Below are 19,653 nucleotides of genomic sequence, written 5' to 3'. Positions count from 1 at the left end.
ATAACAATACAATATACAATACAGTACAAAACAAAATACAGTACAATACAATACAAAATACAGTACAATACAAAATACAAAACAATACAAAATACAATACAGTAAGGTACAACACAATACAATACAATACAAAATACATAACAGTACAAAATACAATACAGTACAATACAAAATACAGTACAGTACAACACAACATTACAAAATACACAAAACACTACAAAATACAAGACAGCACAGCACAGCACAATACAATACAATACACAAAACAATGCAAAATACAATGCAGTACAATATCACAGTACTGTACAATAGAATACAACACAAAACAATACACAAAACAATACAAAATTCAATACAATACAATAGAAAATACAATACAGTACAGTACAACACAATACAATACAATACACAAAACAATACAAAATACAATACAGCACAATACAAAATACACAACAATACAAAATACAATACAGTAAGGTACAACACAATACAATACAATACACAATACAATACAAAATACATAACAATACAATATACAATACAGTGCAAAACAAAATACAGTACAATACAATACAAAATACAGTACAATACAAAATACAGTACAGTACAATACAAAATACAGTACAGTAAAATACAAAATACAGTTCAGTACAACACAACACAATACAATACAATACACAAAACAATACAAAATATAAGACAGTACAATACAAAATACACAAGAATACAAAATACAAGACAGCACAGCACAACACCATACAATACAATACACAAAACAATACAAAATACAATGCAGTACAATACCACAGTACAGTACAATACAACATAATACAATACACAAAATAATACAAAATACAATACAATACAATACACAAAACAACACAAAATACAATACAGTACAATACAAAATACACAACAATACAAAATACAAGACAGTACAATACAAAATTCACAACAATACAAAATACAATACAGTAAGGTACAACACAATACAATACAATACACAATACAATACAAAATACACAACAATACAAAATACAATACAGTAAGGTACAACACAATACAATACAATACACAATACAATACAAAATACATAACAATACAATATACAATACAGTGCAAAACAAAATACAGTACAATACAATACAAAATACAGTACAATAAAAAATACAGTACAGTAAGATACAAAATACAGTTCAGTACAACACAACACAATAGAATACAATACACAAAACAATACAAAATACAATGCAGTACAATACCACAGTACAGTACAATACAACATAATACAATACACAAAATAATACAAAATACAATACAATACAATACAATACACAAAACAACACAAAATACAATACAGTACAATACAAAATACACAACAATACAAAATACAATACAGTAAGGTACAACACAATACAATACAATACACAATACAATACAAAATACATAACAATACAATATACAATAGAGTACAAAACAAAATACAGTACAGTACAATACAAAATACAGTACAATACAAAATACAGTACAGTACAATACAAAATACAGTACAGTAAAATACAAAATACAGTTCAGTACAACACAACACAATACAATACAATACACAAAACAATATAAAATATAAGACAGTACAATACAAAATACACAAGAATACAAAATACAAGACAGTACAGCACAACACCATACAATACAATACACAAAACAATATAAAATACAATGCAGTACAATACCACAGTACAGTACAATACAACATAATACAATACACAAAATAATACAAAATACAATACAATACACAAAACAACACAAAATACAATGCAGTACAATACAAAATACACAACAATACAAAATACAAGACAGTACAATACAAAAGTTACAACAATACAAAATACAATACAATACAAAATACACAACAGTACAATACCAAAGACAATGCAATACAATACAAAATACATAACAGTACAAAATACAATACAGTACAATACAAAATACAGTACAGTACAACACATTACAAAATACACAAAACACTACAAAATACAAGACAGTACAGCACAACACCATACAATACAATACACAAAACAATACAAAATACAATGCAGTACAATATCACAGTACTGTACAATAGAATACAACACAAAACAATACACAAAACAATACACAAAACAATACAAAATTCAATACAATACAATACAAAATACATAACAATACAAAATACAATACAGTACAGTACAACACAATACAATACAATACACAATACAATACAAAATACATAACAATACAATATACAATACAGTACAAAACAAAATACAGTACAATACAATACAAAATACAGTACAATACAAAATACAGTACAGTACAATACAAAATACAGTACAGTAAAATACAAAATACAGTTCAGTACAACACAACACAATGCAATACACAAAACAATACCAAATACAATACAATATAATACAAAATACATAACAGTACAAAATACAATACAGTACAATACAAAATACAGTACAGTACAACACAACATTACAAAATACACAAAACACTACAAAATACAAGACAGTACAACACAAAACAATACACAAAACAATACACTAAACAATACAAAATTCAATACAATACAATACAAAATACATAACAATACAAAATACAATACAGTACAATACAACACAACACAATACAATACACAAAACAATACAAAATACAATACAGCACAATACAAAATTCACAACAATACAAAATACAATACAGTAAGGTACAACACAATACAATACAATACACAATACAATACAAAATACATAACAATACAATATACAATACAGTACAAAACAAAATACAGTACAGTACAATACAAAATACAGTACAATACAAAATACAGTACAGTACAATACAAAATACAGTACAGTAAAATACAAAATACAGTTCAGTACAACACAACACAATACAATACAATACACAAAACAATATAAAATATAAGACAGTACAATACAAAATACACAAGAATACAAAATACAAGACAGTACAGCACAACACCATACAATACAATACACAAAACAATATAAAATACAATGCAGTACAATACCACAGTACAGTACAATACAACATAATACAATACACAAAATAATACAAAATACAATACAATACACAAAACAACACAAAATACAATGCAGTACAATACAAAATACACAACAATACAAAATACAAGACAGTACAATACCAAATTTACAACAATACAAAATACAATACAATACAAAATACACAACAATACAAAATACATAACAGTACAATACCAAATACAATGCAATACAATACAAAATACATAACAGTACAAAATACAATACAGTACAATACAAAATACAGTACAGTACAACACATTACAAAATACACAAAACACTACAAAATACAAGACAGTACAGCACAACACCATACAATACAATACACAAAACAATATAAAATACAATGCAGTACAATACCACAGTACAGTACAATACAACATAATACAATACACAAAATAATACAAAATACAATACAATACAATACACAAAACAACACAAAATACAATGCAGTACAATACAAAATACACAACAATACAAAATACATAACAGTACAATACCAAATACAATGCAATACAATACAAAATACATAACAGTACAAAATACAATACAGTACAATACAAAATACAGTACAGTACAACACATTACAAAATACACAAAACACTACAAAATACAAGACAGTACAGCACACCACAATACAATACAATACACAAAACAATGCAAAATACAATGCAGTACAATATCACAGTACTGTACAATAGAATACAACACAAAACAATACACAAAACAATACAAAATTCAATACAATACAATAGAAAATACAATACATTACAGTACAACACAATACAATACAATACACAAAACAATACAAAATACAATACAGCACAATACAAAATACACAACAATACAAAATACAATACAGTAAGGTACAACACAATACAATACAATACACAATACAATACAAAATACATAACAATACAATATACAATACAGTACAAAACAAAATACAGTACAGTACAATACAAAATACAGTACAATACAAAATACAGTACAGTACAATACAAAATACAGTACAGTAAAATACAAAATACAGTTCAGTACAACACAACACAATACAATACAATACACAAAACAATATAAAATATAAGACAGTACAATACAAAATACACAAGAATACAAAATACAAGACAGTACAGCACAACACCATACAATACAATACACAAAACAATATAAAATACAATGCAGTACAATACCACAGTACAGTACAATACAACATAATACAATACACAAAATAATACAAAATACAATACAATACACAAAACAACACAAAATACAATGCAGTACAATACAAAATACACAACAATACAAAATACAAGACAGTACAATACAAAAGTTACAACAATACAAAATACAATACAATACAAAATACACAACAGTACAATACCAAAGACAATGCAATACAATACAAAATACATAACAGTACAAAATACAATACAGTACAATACAAAATACAGTACAGTACAACACATTACAAAATACACAAAACACTACAAAATACAAGACAGTACAGCACAACACCATACAATACAATACACAAAACAATACAAAATACAATGCAGTACAATATCACAGTACTGTACAATAGAATACAACACAAAACAATACACAAAACAATACACAAAACAATACAAAATTCAATACAATACAATACAAAATACATAACAATACAAAATACAATACAGTACAGTACAACACAATACAATACAATACACAATACAATACAAAATACATAACAATACAATATACAATACAGTACAAAACAAAATACAGTACAATACAATACAAAATACAGTACAATACAAAATACAGTACAGTACAATACAAAATACAGTACAGTAAAATACAAAATACAGTTCAGTACAACACAACACAATGCAATACACAAAACAATACCAAATACAATACAATATAATACAAAATACATAACAGTACAAAATACAATACAGTACAATACAAAATACAGTACAGTACAACACAACATTACAAAATACACAAAACACTACAAAATACAAGACAGTACAACACAAAACAATACACAAAACAATACACTAAACAATACAAAATTCAATACAATACAATACAAAATACATAACAATACAAAATACAATACAGTACAATACAACACAATACAATACAATACACAAAACAATACAAAATACAATACAGCACAATACAAAATTCACAACAATACAAAATACAATACAGTAAGGTACAACACAATACAATACAATACACAATACAATACAAAATACATAACAATACAATATACAATACAGTACAAAACAAAATACAGTACAGTACAATACAAAATACAGTACAATACAAAATACAGTACAGTACAATACAAAATACAGTACAGTAAAATACAAAATACAGTTCAGTACAACACAACACAATACAATACAATACACAAAACAATATAAAATATAAGACAGTACAATACAAAATACACAAGAATACAAAATACAAGACAGTACAGCACAACACCATACAATACAATACACAAAACAATATAAAATACAATGCAGTACAATACCACAGTACAGTACAATACAACATAATACAATACACAAAATAATACAAAATACAATACAATACACAAAACAACACAAAATACAATGCAGTACAATACAAAATACACAACAATACAAAATACAAGACAGTACAATACCAAATTTACAACAATACAAAATACAATACAATACAAAATACACAACAATACAAAATACATAACAGTACAATACCAAATACAATGCAATACAATACAAAATACATAACAGTACAAAATACAATACAGTACAATACAAAATACAGTACAGTACAACACATTACAAAATACACAAAACACTACAAAATACAAGACAGTACAGCACAACACCATACAATACAATACACAAAACAATATAAAATACAATGCAGTACAATACCACAGTACAGTACAATACAACATAATACAATACACAAAATAATACAAAATACAATACAATACAATACACAAAACAACACAAAATACAATGCAGTACAATACAAAATACACAACAATACAAAATACATAACAGTACAATACCAAATACAATGCAATACAATACAAAATACATAACAGTACAAAATACAATACAGTACAATACAAAATACAGTACAGTACAACACATTACAAAATACACAAAACACTACAAAATACAAGACAGTACAGCACACCACAATACAATACAATACACAAAACAATGCAAAATACAATGCAGTACAATATCACAGTACTGTACAATAGAATACAACACAAAACAATACACAAAACAATACAAAATTCAATACAATACAATAGAAAATACAATACATTACAGTACAACACAATACAATACAATACACAAAACAATACAAAATACAATACAGCACAATACAAAATACACAACAATACAAAATACAATACAGTAAGGTACAACACAATACAATACAATACACAATACAATACAAAATACATAACAATACAATATACAATACAGTACAAAACAAAATACAGTACAGTACAATACAAAATACAGTACAATACAAAATACAGTACAGTACAATACAAAATACAGTACAGTAAAATACAAAATACAGTTCAGTACAACACAACACAATACAATACAATACACAAAACAATATAAAATATAAGACAGTACAATACAAAATACACAAGAATACAAAATACAAGACAGTACAGCACAACACCATACAATACAATACACAAAACAATATAAAATACATAACAGTACAATACCAAATACAATGCAATACAATACAAAATACATAACAGTACAAAATACAATACAGTACAATACAAAATACAGTACAGTACAACACATTACAAAATACACAAAACACTACAAAATACAAGACAGTACAGCACAACACCATACAATACAATACACAAAACAATATAAAATACAATGCAGTACAATACCACAGTACAGTACAATACAACATAATACAATACACAAAATAATACAAAATACAATACAATACAATACACAAAACAACACAAAATACAATGCAGTACAATACAAAATACACAACAATACAAAATACATAACAGTACAATACCAAATACAATGCAATACAATACAAAATACATAACAGTACAAAATACAATACAGTACAATACAAAATACAGTACAGTATAATACAAAATACAGTACAGTAAAATACAAAATACAGTTCAGTACAACACAACACAATGCAATACACAAAACAATACCAAATACAATACAATATAATACAAAATACATAACAGTACAAAATACAATACAGTACAATACAAAATACAGTACAGTACAACACAACATTACAAAATACACAAAACACTACAAAATACAAGACAGTACAACACAAAACAATACACAAAACAATACACTAAACAATACAAAATTCAATACAATACAATACAAAATACATAACAATACAAAATACAATACAGTACAATACAACACAATACAATACAATACACAAAACAATACAAAATACAATACAGCACAATACAAAATACACAACAATACAAAATACAATACAGTAAGGTACAACACAATACAATACAATACACAATACAATACAAAATACATAACAATACAATATACAATTCAGTGCAAAACAAAATACAGTACAATACAATACAAAATACAGTACAATACAAAATACAGTACAGTACAATACAAAATACAGTACAGTACAATACAAAATACAGTTCAGTACAACACAACACAATACAATACAATACACAAAACAATATAAAATATAAGACAGTACAATACAAAATACACAAGAATACAAAATACAAGACAGTACAGCACAACACCATACAATACAATACACAAAACAATATAAAATACAATGCAGTACAATACCACAGTACAGTACAATACAACATAATACAATACACAAAATAATACAAAATACAATACAATACAATACACAAAACAACACAAAATACAATGCAGTACAATACAAAATACACAACAATACAAAATACAAGACAGTACAATACAAAATTTACAACAATACAAAATACAATACAATACAAAATACACAACAATACAAAATACATAACAGTACAATACCAAATACAATGCAATACAATACAAAATACATAACAGTACAAAATACAATACAGTACAATACAAAATACAGTACAGTACAACACATTACAAAATACACAAAACACTACAAAATACAAGACAGTACAGCACACCACAATACAATACAATACACAAAACAATGCAAAATACAATGCAGTACAATATCACAGTACTGTACAATAGAATACAACACAAAACAATACACAAAACAATACAAAATTCAATACAATACAATAGAAAATACAATACATTACAGTACAACACAATACAATACAATACACAAAACAATACAAAATACAATACAGCACAATACAAAATACACAACAATACAAAATACAATACAGTAAGGTACAACACAATACAATACAATACACAATACAATACAAAATACATAACAATACAATATACAATACAGTGCAAAACAAAATACAGTACAATACAAAATACAGTACAGTACAATACAAAATACAGTACAGTAAAATAAAAAATACAGTTCAGTACAACACAACACAATACAATACAATACACAAAACAATACAAAATATAAGACAGTACAATACAAAATACACAAGAATACAAAATACAAGACAGCACAGCACAACACCATACAATACAATACACAAAACAATACAAAATACAATGCAGTACAATACCACAGTACAGTACAATACAACATAATACAATACACAAAATAATACAAAATACAATACAATACAATACACAAAACAACACAAAATACAATGCAGTACAATACAAAATACACAACAATACAAAATACATAACAGTACAATACCAAATACAATGCAATACAATACAAAATACATAACAGTACAAAATACAATACAGTACAATACAAAATACAGTACAGTACAACACATTACAAAATACACAAAACACTACAAAATACAAGACAGTACAGCACACCACAATACAATACAATACACAAAACAATGCAAAATACAATGCAGTACAATATCACAGTACTGTACAATAGAATACAACACAAAACAATACACAAAACAATACAAAATTCAATACAATACAATAGAAAATACAATACATTACAGTACAACACAATACAATACAATACACAAAACAATACAAAATACAATACAGCACAATACAAAATACACAACAATACAAAATACAATACAGTAAGGTACAACACAATACAATACAATACACAATACAATACAAAATACATAACAATACAATATACAATACAGTACAAAACAAAATACAGTACAGTACAATACAAAATACAGTACAATACAAAATACAGTACAGTACAATACAAAATACAGTACAGTAAAATACAAAATACAGTTCAGTACAACACAACACAATACAATACAATACACAAAACAATATAAAATATAAGACAGTACAATACAAAATACACAAGAATACAAAATACAAGACAGTACAGCACAACACCATACAATACAATACACAAAACAATATAAAATACATAACAGTACAATACCAAATACAATGCAATACAATACAAAATACATAACAGTACAAAATACAATACAGTACAATACAAAATACAGTACAGTACAACACATTACAAAATACACAAAACACTACAAAATACAAGACAGTACAGCACAACACCATACAATACAATACACAAAACAATATAAAATACAATGCAGTACAATACCACAGTACAGTACAATACAACATAATACAATACACAAAATAATACAAAATACAATACAATACAATACACAAAACAACACAAAATACAATGCAGTACAATACAAAATACACAACAATACAAAATACATAACAGTACAATACCAAATACAATGCAATACAATACAAAATACATAACAGTACAAAATACAATACAGTACAATACAAAATACAGTACAGTATAATACAAAATACAGTACAGTAAAATACAAAATACAGTTCAGTACAACACAACACAATGCAATACACAAAACAATACCAAATACAATACAATATAATACAAAATACATAACAGTACAAAATACAATACAGTACAATACAAAATACAGTACAGTACAACACAACATTACAAAATACACAAAACACTACAAAATACAAGACAGTACAACACAAAACAATACACAAAACAATACACTAAACAATACAAAATTCAATACAATACAATACAAAATACATAACAATACAAAATACAATACAGTACAATACAACACAATACAATACAATACACAAAACAATACAAAATACAATACAGCACAATACAAAATACACAACAATACAAAATACAATACAGTAAGGTACAACACAATACAATACAATACACAATACAATACAAAATACATAACAATACAATATACAATTCAGTGCAAAACAAAATACAGTACAATACAATACAAAATACAGTACAATACAAAATACAGTACAGTACAATACAAAATACAGTACAGTACAATACAAAATACAGTTCAGTACAACACAACACAATACAATACAATACACAAAACAATATAAAATATAAGACAGTACAATACAAAATACACAAGAATACAAAATACAAGACAGTACAGCACAACACCATACAATACAATACACAAAACAATATAAAATACAATGCAGTACAATACCACAGTACAGTACAATACAACATAATACAATACACAAAATAATACAAAATACAATACAATACAATACACAAAACAACACAAAATACAATGCAGTACAATACAAAATACACAACAATACAAAATACAAGACAGTACAATACAAAATTTACAACAATACAAAATACAATACAATACAAAATACACAACAATACAAAATACATAACAGTACAATACCAAATACAATGCAATACAATACAAAATACATAACAGTACAAAATACAATACAGTACAATACAAAATACAGTACAGTACAACACATTACAAAATACACAAAACACTACAAAATACAAGACAGTACAGCACACCACAATACAATACAATACACAAAACAATGCAAAATACAATGCAGTACAATATCACAGTACTGTACAATAGAATACAACACAAAACAATACACAAAACAATACAAAATTCAATACAATACAATAGAAAATACAATACATTACAGTACAACACAATACAATACAATACACAAAACAATACAAAATACAATACAGCACAATACAAAATACACAACAATACAAAATACAATACAGTAAGGTACAACACAATACAATACAATACACAATACAATACAAAATACATAACAATACAATATACAATACAGTGCAAAACAAAATACAGTACAATACAAAATACAGTACAGTACAATACAAAATACAGTACAGTAAAATAAAAAATACAGTTCAGTACAACACAACACAATACAATACAATACACAAAACAATACAAAATATAAGACAGTACAATACAAAATACACAAGAATACAAAATACAAGACAGCACAGCACAACACCATACAATACAATACACAAAACAATACAAAATACAATGCAGTACAATACCACAGTACAGTACAATACAACATAATACAATACACAAAATAATACAAAATACAATACAATACAATACACAAAACAACACAAAATACAATACAGTACAATACAAAATACACAACAATACAAAATACAAGACAGTACAATACAAAATTCACAATACAAAATACAATACAGTAAGGTACAACACGATACAATACAATACACAATACAATACAAAATACACAACAATACAAAATACAATACAGTAAGGTACAACACAATACAATACAATACACAATACAATACAAAATACATAACAATACAATATACAATACAGTGCAAAACAAAATACAGTACAATACAATACAAAATACAGTACAATAAAAAATACAGTACAGTAAGATACAAAATACAGTTCAGTACAACACAACACAATACAATACAATACACAAAACAATACAAAATAGAAGACAGTACAATACAAAATACACAACAATACAAAATACAAGACAGTACAATACAAAATTTACAACAATACAAAATACAATACAATACAAAATACACAACAATACAAAATACATAACAGTACAATACCAAATACAATGCAATACAATACAAAATACATAACAGTACAAAATACAATACAGTACAATACAAAATACAGTACAGTACAACACAATACAAAATACACAAAACACTACAAAATACAAGACAGTACAGCACACCACAATACAATACAATACACAAAACAATGCAAAATACAATGCAGTACAATATCACAGTACTGTACAATAGAATACAACACAAAACAATACACAAAACAATACAAAATTCAATACAATACAATAGAAAATACAATACATTACAGTACAACACAATACAATACAATACACAAAACAATACAAAATACAATACAGCACAATACAAAATACACAACAATACAAAATACAATACAGTAAGGTACAACACAATACAATACAATACACAATACAATACAAAATACATAACAATACAATATACAATACAGTGCAAAACAAAATACAGTACAATACAATACAAAATACAGTACAATACAAAATACAGTACAGTACAATACAAAATACAGTACAGTAAAATACAAAATACAGTTCAGTACAACACAACACAATACAATACAATACAATACACAAAACAATACAAAATATAAGACAGTACAATACAAAATACACAAGAATACAAAATACAAGACAGCACAGCACAACACCATACAATACAATACACAAAACAATACAAAATACAATGCAGTACAATACCACAGTACAGTACAATACAACATAATACAATACACAAAATAATACAAAATACAATACAATACAATACACAAAACAACACAAAATACAATACAGTACAATACAAAATACACAACAATACAAAATACAAGACAGTACAATACAAAATTCACAATACAAAATACAATACAGTAAGGTACAACACGATACAATACAATACACAATACAATACAAAATACACAACAATACAAAATACAATACAGTAAGGTACAACACAATACAATACAATACACAATACAATACAAAATACATAACAATACAATATACAATACAGTGCAAAACAAAATACAGTACAATACAATACAAAATACAGTACAATAAAAAATACAGTACAGTAAGATACAAAATACAGTTCAGTACAACACAACACAATACAATACAATACACAAAACAATACAAAATAGAAGACAGTACAATACAAAATACACAAGAATACAAAATACAAGACAGTACAGCACAACACCATACAATACAATACACAAAACAATACAAAATACAACGCAGTACAATACCACAGTACAGTACAATACAACATAATACAATACACAAAATAATACAAAATACAATACAATACAATACAATACACAAAACAACACAAAATACAATACAGTACAATACAAAATACACAACAATACAAAATACAAGACAGTACAATACAAAATTCACAACAATACAAAATACAATACAGTAAGGTACAACACAATACAATACAATACACAATACAATACAAAATACATAACAATACAATATACAATACAGTACAAAACAAAATACAGTACAATACAATACAAAATACAGTACAATACAAAATACAGTACAGTACAACACATTACAAAATACACAAAACACTACAAAATACAAGACAGTACAGCACAACACCATACAATACAATACACAAAACAATGCAAAATACAATGCAGTACAATATCACAGTACTGTACAATAGAATACAACACAAAACAATACACAAAACAATACACAAAACAATACAAAATTCAATACAATACAATACAAAATACATAACAATACAAAATACAATACAGTACAGTACAACACAATACAATACAATACACAATACAATACAAAATACATAACAATACAATATACAATACAGTACAAAACAAAATACAGTACAATACAATACAAAATACAGTACAATACAAAATACAGTACAGTACAATACAAAATACAGTACAGTAAAATACAAAATACAGTTCAGTACAACACAACACAGTGCAATACACAAAACAATACCAAATACAATACAATATAATACAAAATACATAACAGTACAAAATACAATACAGTACAATACAAAATACAGTACAGTACAACACAACATTACAAAATACACAAAACACTACAAAATACAAGACAGTACAACACAAAACAATACACAAAACAATACACTAAACAATACAAAATTCAATACAATACAATACAAAATACATAACAATACAAAATACAATACAGTACAATACAACACAATACAATACAATACACAAAACAATACAAAATACAATACAGCACAATACAAAATTCACAACAATACAAAATACAATACAGTAAGGTACAACACAATACAATACAATACACAATACAATACAAAATACATAACAATACAATATACAATACAGTACAAAACAAAATACAGTACAATACAATACAAAATACAGTACAATACAAAATACAGTACAGTACAATACAAAATACAGTACAGTAAAATACAAAATACAGTTCAGTACAACACAACACAACACAATACAATACACAAAACAATACAAAATAGAAGACAGTACAATACAAAATACACAAGAATACAAAATACAAGACAGCACAGCACAACACCATACAATACAATACACAAAACAATACAAAATACAATGCAGTACAATACCACATTACAGTATAATACAACATAATACAATACACAAAATAATACAAAATACAATACAATACAATACACAAAACAACACAAAATACAATACAGTACAATACAAAATACACAACAATACAAAATACAAGACAGTACAATACAAAATTCACAACAATACAAAATACAATACAATACAAAGTACACAACAATACAAAATACAGTACAGTACAATACCAAATACAATGCAATACAATACAAAATACATAACAGTACAAAATACAATACAGTACAATACAAAATACAGTACAGTACAACACAACATTACAAAATACACAAAACACTACAAAATACAAGACAGTACAGCACACCACAATACAATACAATACACAAAACAATGCAAAATACAATGCAGTACAATATCACAGTACTGTACAATAGAATACAACACAAAACAATACACAAAACAATACAAAATGTAATACAATACAATACAAAATACATAACAATACAAAATACAATACAGTACGATACAAAATTCACAACAATACAAAATACAATACAGTAAGGTACAACACAATACAATACAATACACAAAACAATACAAAATACAATGCAGTACAATGCCACAGTACTGTACAATACAATACAACAATATAAATACACAACAATATAAAATACAAGACAGTACAATACAATACAAAATACAAAACAATACAATATAAAATATAATACACAACAATACAAAATACAATACAGTACAGTACAATGCAAAATACAAAACGATACAAAATTCAAAACAATACAAATTACAAACTATAACTACAAAATAATACAATATAAAATACAATACAGTACAATATAATATAAAATACAGTGGAAAATGCAATACAAAATACAAACACAATACAGTAGAACCTCTCCTTAATCTTCCCGCCCCTGCTCTTCTTCCCATTCCCCAGAGACATCTTGCGAGTTGGAGTAACGCTGGCCGGACACCAGAAGAAGATCCTGAACAGTGTCCAGGTGATGCGGACGCAGATGAGCCAGATCCAGTCCGTGGAAGTTTGAGACGTGCTTCTCGCACACATGGCCATGGGTTCAGAAGTCCCGCTCCCTTGTCCTGGAGCACGTCCAGGTTTCCCACAGGACTCGGGGCTGCCCAAACCAAGACAGTCATGGAGGGCCGAGCGGCCGCGGACTCTGAGCAAACCAGAGCCACCCTGGATTTCTGTTTTTGGAGGACACGTCCAAACCCCGCGTCGGTGGCGTGGACCTTCTCCTCAAAGGGCTAAAGTTGGGGTAGGGACGGCAAGCAGCCTTTCTTGCCCCCCCCCTCAACCCTGTCCATCCTTCGAATGAGCCGTTCCAGCGTCGCCATCTACACAGGAGGTCCCTGAACATCTGAAACGGAGCTGTGGAGGATTCATCTCCAGGGTTCGGTGGATGTGATCTTTGGGGCCAGAGACAGGAGGTTTTACCGACGGACGGGTCTTTTGTAACCCTCTTTCCTTCGAAGGACAGAAGCATTTTTTAAAAACACATTTTGATGTCCTCTTCCACCTTCTTCCCCCGTGGTCTAAAGGAGCTTCCTATATGGTTCAGATCGGTCCTTGATCGAGTTGGGATTGGGTTTGAATCTTGGCACTTCCCGGAACCCGTTCCTCTTTTGCACCCCTGAATGGCAGCTATGACACACTTGCGATGTTCACCAGGCCTTCCTCCCTTGTAGCGTGTTGTAGACTTTGTTGTGCTTTTCTGTTGTGGTTGTCCATGACTTCTCCTTCATTTGCAATGGGGGTCCCCAGGGGGTTGGGTGGGCTGCATTGTTTTTGCCCTCCTCCGAATGCAAAAAAAATAATAATTGTGTTTCTCCTCCCAAGGAGCCAGGCATCGACACCAAGTTGCTCCTAAGTGTGTGTGTTTTTGTGTGCGCGTGTATTGAGAGAGACGTCCTTTTTTTTTTCATTTGCATTTGTGCTGATTGAGCCTGCCAGATACAGGTACTCCTCGACTTAAACCGTTTGCTTAGTGACCACTCAAACTTGCAAAAAAGTGTTTTAGGAACTATTGTTCACACAACCGACACAGCCTCCCTGCGATCACAGGAGCAAAATTCAGACACTTGACAACCAACTCGTATTTATGATGTCTGCAGTGTCCATTTTACGATCTTTTACGACCTTCTGCCAAGCTGAGGGGGAAGCCCACTTCGATTAACAGAAGTGTGACTAATTTAACCACGGCAGCGATCTCCTTAACAATGGTGTCAAAAAATGTCGTCAAACGGGGGCAAAACTCACTTCACAACCGTCTGGCTTAGCGACCGAAGGTTTGACCTCGATTGCGGTTGTAAGCCGAGGATTACCTGTAGCCGAAGCATGTCGAATCTGCAAAGCAATTATAAGCAAGCAAGCGTGTTATGCAAAACGAGCCGCCGTTAGGAAAGTGGGTTAGCCTCCATGTCTTTGCAAACTGGGGATATTGTTCCCCCAGGGCAGGAAGAAAAAAATAAGGGGGGGGAGAGGATTTTCCTTGCAGCTTTTCCACGAAGGCACGAGGAAATTAACTTTGTTTTGCATCAGAAGGTCTCCCTTTAGAAAACAACACATGCACACACACACACAGAGACACAAAGCGTTTGACATATGCCTGCAAAAAGAAAGCATCTCCAATCAGAATTTGCTTTTGCACGAGAAGGCTGCTCCAAGCCTGCGTCGTCCCCCTCACATCCTTTTAAGAGGAGGGGGCTTGGCTTGCCATGCCAAATTATTCCCAGCGGGTTTGCTCAAATCGTGGTTATCCTGTCCTCCCACCCACTCGCCTTTTCATTCTAATTAAGATGTGTGGTTTTTTCCCATCTTATAAAGAGCTTTTTCCAGTGTCTTTTATCCATAGTAGACTTTGGCGATTTGGACTTCAATTCCCAGAATTCCCTAGCCAGCGTGGAGAATTCTGGGAGTTGAAGTGCACACCCTGCTGCATGGGGAATTCTGGGCATTGAAGTCCACTTCCGTTCTCGATTCCGCAGCCGGCGTCCATGGACTACAGCTCCCAGAATTCTCCACGCTCGCTGGGGAATTCTGGGCATCGTAGTTCACACCACACTGTTGGTTTTCACAGCTTGGCTCTGTTCTGTGTGTGCAAAATCTCATTTTTGCTCCCCCTCTTTATCTGCTTTACCGAGCTCACGTCCACCTGCACCGAGGCTGCCCCGTTCCACCGGACCAAGCAATAAAATGGCTGTCTTATGGGTACGGTGATCCTCCTGAGAGGAGGAGGGCTTCGGTGCGAGAAAGGAGGCAATTTAAGGATGAAGGTTCCAGAGTTGGAAGAAACATCATCAAGAGCCTTTCATCTGGAAAGGTGACATAAATACATCACCATCTTCAAACCAGTTTTTTGGTTGTCGGGATGTGAATCTGGCATAAAACGGTGGAATACGGAGGAGAGATAGCTGCAAATGGGAGCGGGTATTTATTTCCAACAGAGAAAATGTTAAGATTTTTCTTCTCTTGTCTGTAATTTCCTTTAAAGGGGGGCATGTGTGGAATTGGAGGGTCTTGAACTTTGGGCATTCGCCGGACCGTCCAGCTCAGAAGGACTTGAAGCTTCGTGAAGATGCGTCTCAACTCATCGCTAGGTCCCCATTTTAAGGAGCCTCCCCCCTTCGTCTCTGGAGGGGCCACCCATGCAACCTTTGTTCTTTTACCCCTGACAGTATTTGTATTTTTTACAAAAGAACAACGACAACGACCACAACAAAAATGTGAATAACAGGTGGTTTCCCAACCCTTGTCCTCCCCCCCCATCTCCCCCCTAAGGATGCGTCTTCCATTCCAACCAGGCCTTTCTCCGTACTCTGTCGGACATCTTTGGGGTGTCCGCGGGAAAGGGGAGAAGGAAAACTCGATGTATTTATAAAGAAAACGCAGAACCCGTTACTCCGCGATCTTTGTAGGAGTATTTTTAAGAAGACTTTCTTTTCCAAAATAAATGTGAAGTGTGAACATTTTGGACCAGTTCTTCTTTCCTTGAGTCTTCGCACCTTTGAACTTCTAGACATATTTCCATGGTTGTTGTTTTTTTTAAAATTATTTTATTTTAATACAAACATTTCACCTTTCATTAAACAGTGTGTCACCTGAGTACAAATATTTTGTGCAATAACAATTAAGATTTACAGCCGTCTTTAATATTTTGTCTATTCTTAAGGTAAAGGTAAAGGTTCCCCTCGCACATATGTGTTAGTCGTTCCCGACTCTAGGGGGCGGTGCTCATCTCTGTTTCAAAGCCGAAGAGCCAGTGCTGTCCGAAGACGTCTCCATGGTCATGTGGCTGGCATGACTCAATGCCAAAGGCGCACGGAACGCTGTTACCTTCCCACCAAAGGTGGTCCCTATTTTTCTACTTGCATTTTTTAACCTGCTTTCGAACTGCTAGGTTGGCAGAAGCTGGGACAAGTCACGGAAGCTCACCCCGTTACGCGGCACTGGGGATTCGAACCACTGAACTGTCGTCCTTTCCATTGACAAGCTCAGCGTCTTAGCCACTGAGCCACCACGTCCCTTATTGTCTATTCTTAACTTAATACTAATACCGAACATACCTACTATTATAACAATCCTCTTCTTAGTTTATTTAACTCTGTTAAAACATTTTCCATATTTCACTTCTCTGCTTTTCTTTCCAATTTTCATATTCGTTCTCTAACCATTGGTAGAATAACTCCCATAGACTATAATAATCAGAATCTTCCTTTTAGTGGCAAGCT

General features: G+C 29.9%; 1 protein-coding gene across 2 annotated transcripts in view; it reads left to right on the top strand.

Annotated features, from left to right (window-relative positions):
- EPHB2 (EPH receptor B2) overlaps positions 1 to 18,891 on the top strand; it is a 62,607-nt gene extending 43,716 nt beyond the window's left edge. For both annotated transcript variants that reach the window (XM_060684754.2, XM_060684756.2), the window contains exon 16: positions 15,842 to 18,891. In XM_060684754.2, the coding sequence (XP_060540737.2) occupies positions 15,842 to 15,950 (109 nt within the window). In that variant the 3' untranslated portion in view covers positions 15,951 to 18,891. The remainder of the gene's footprint in view (positions 1 to 15,841) is intronic.
- The last annotated feature ends 762 nt before the right edge of the window (positions 18,892 to 19,653 follow it).

Source organism: Pantherophis guttatus, chromosome 15, assembly GCF_059756535.1.
Source record: "Pantherophis guttatus breed Tessera chromosome 15, ASM5975653v1, whole genome shotgun sequence".
Lineage (NCBI taxonomy): Eukaryota > Metazoa > Chordata > Lepidosauria > Squamata > Colubridae > Pantherophis > Pantherophis guttatus.
Note: the sequence above shows the minus strand (reverse complement) of the source record. Positions and strands in the feature narration are given on the sequence as shown.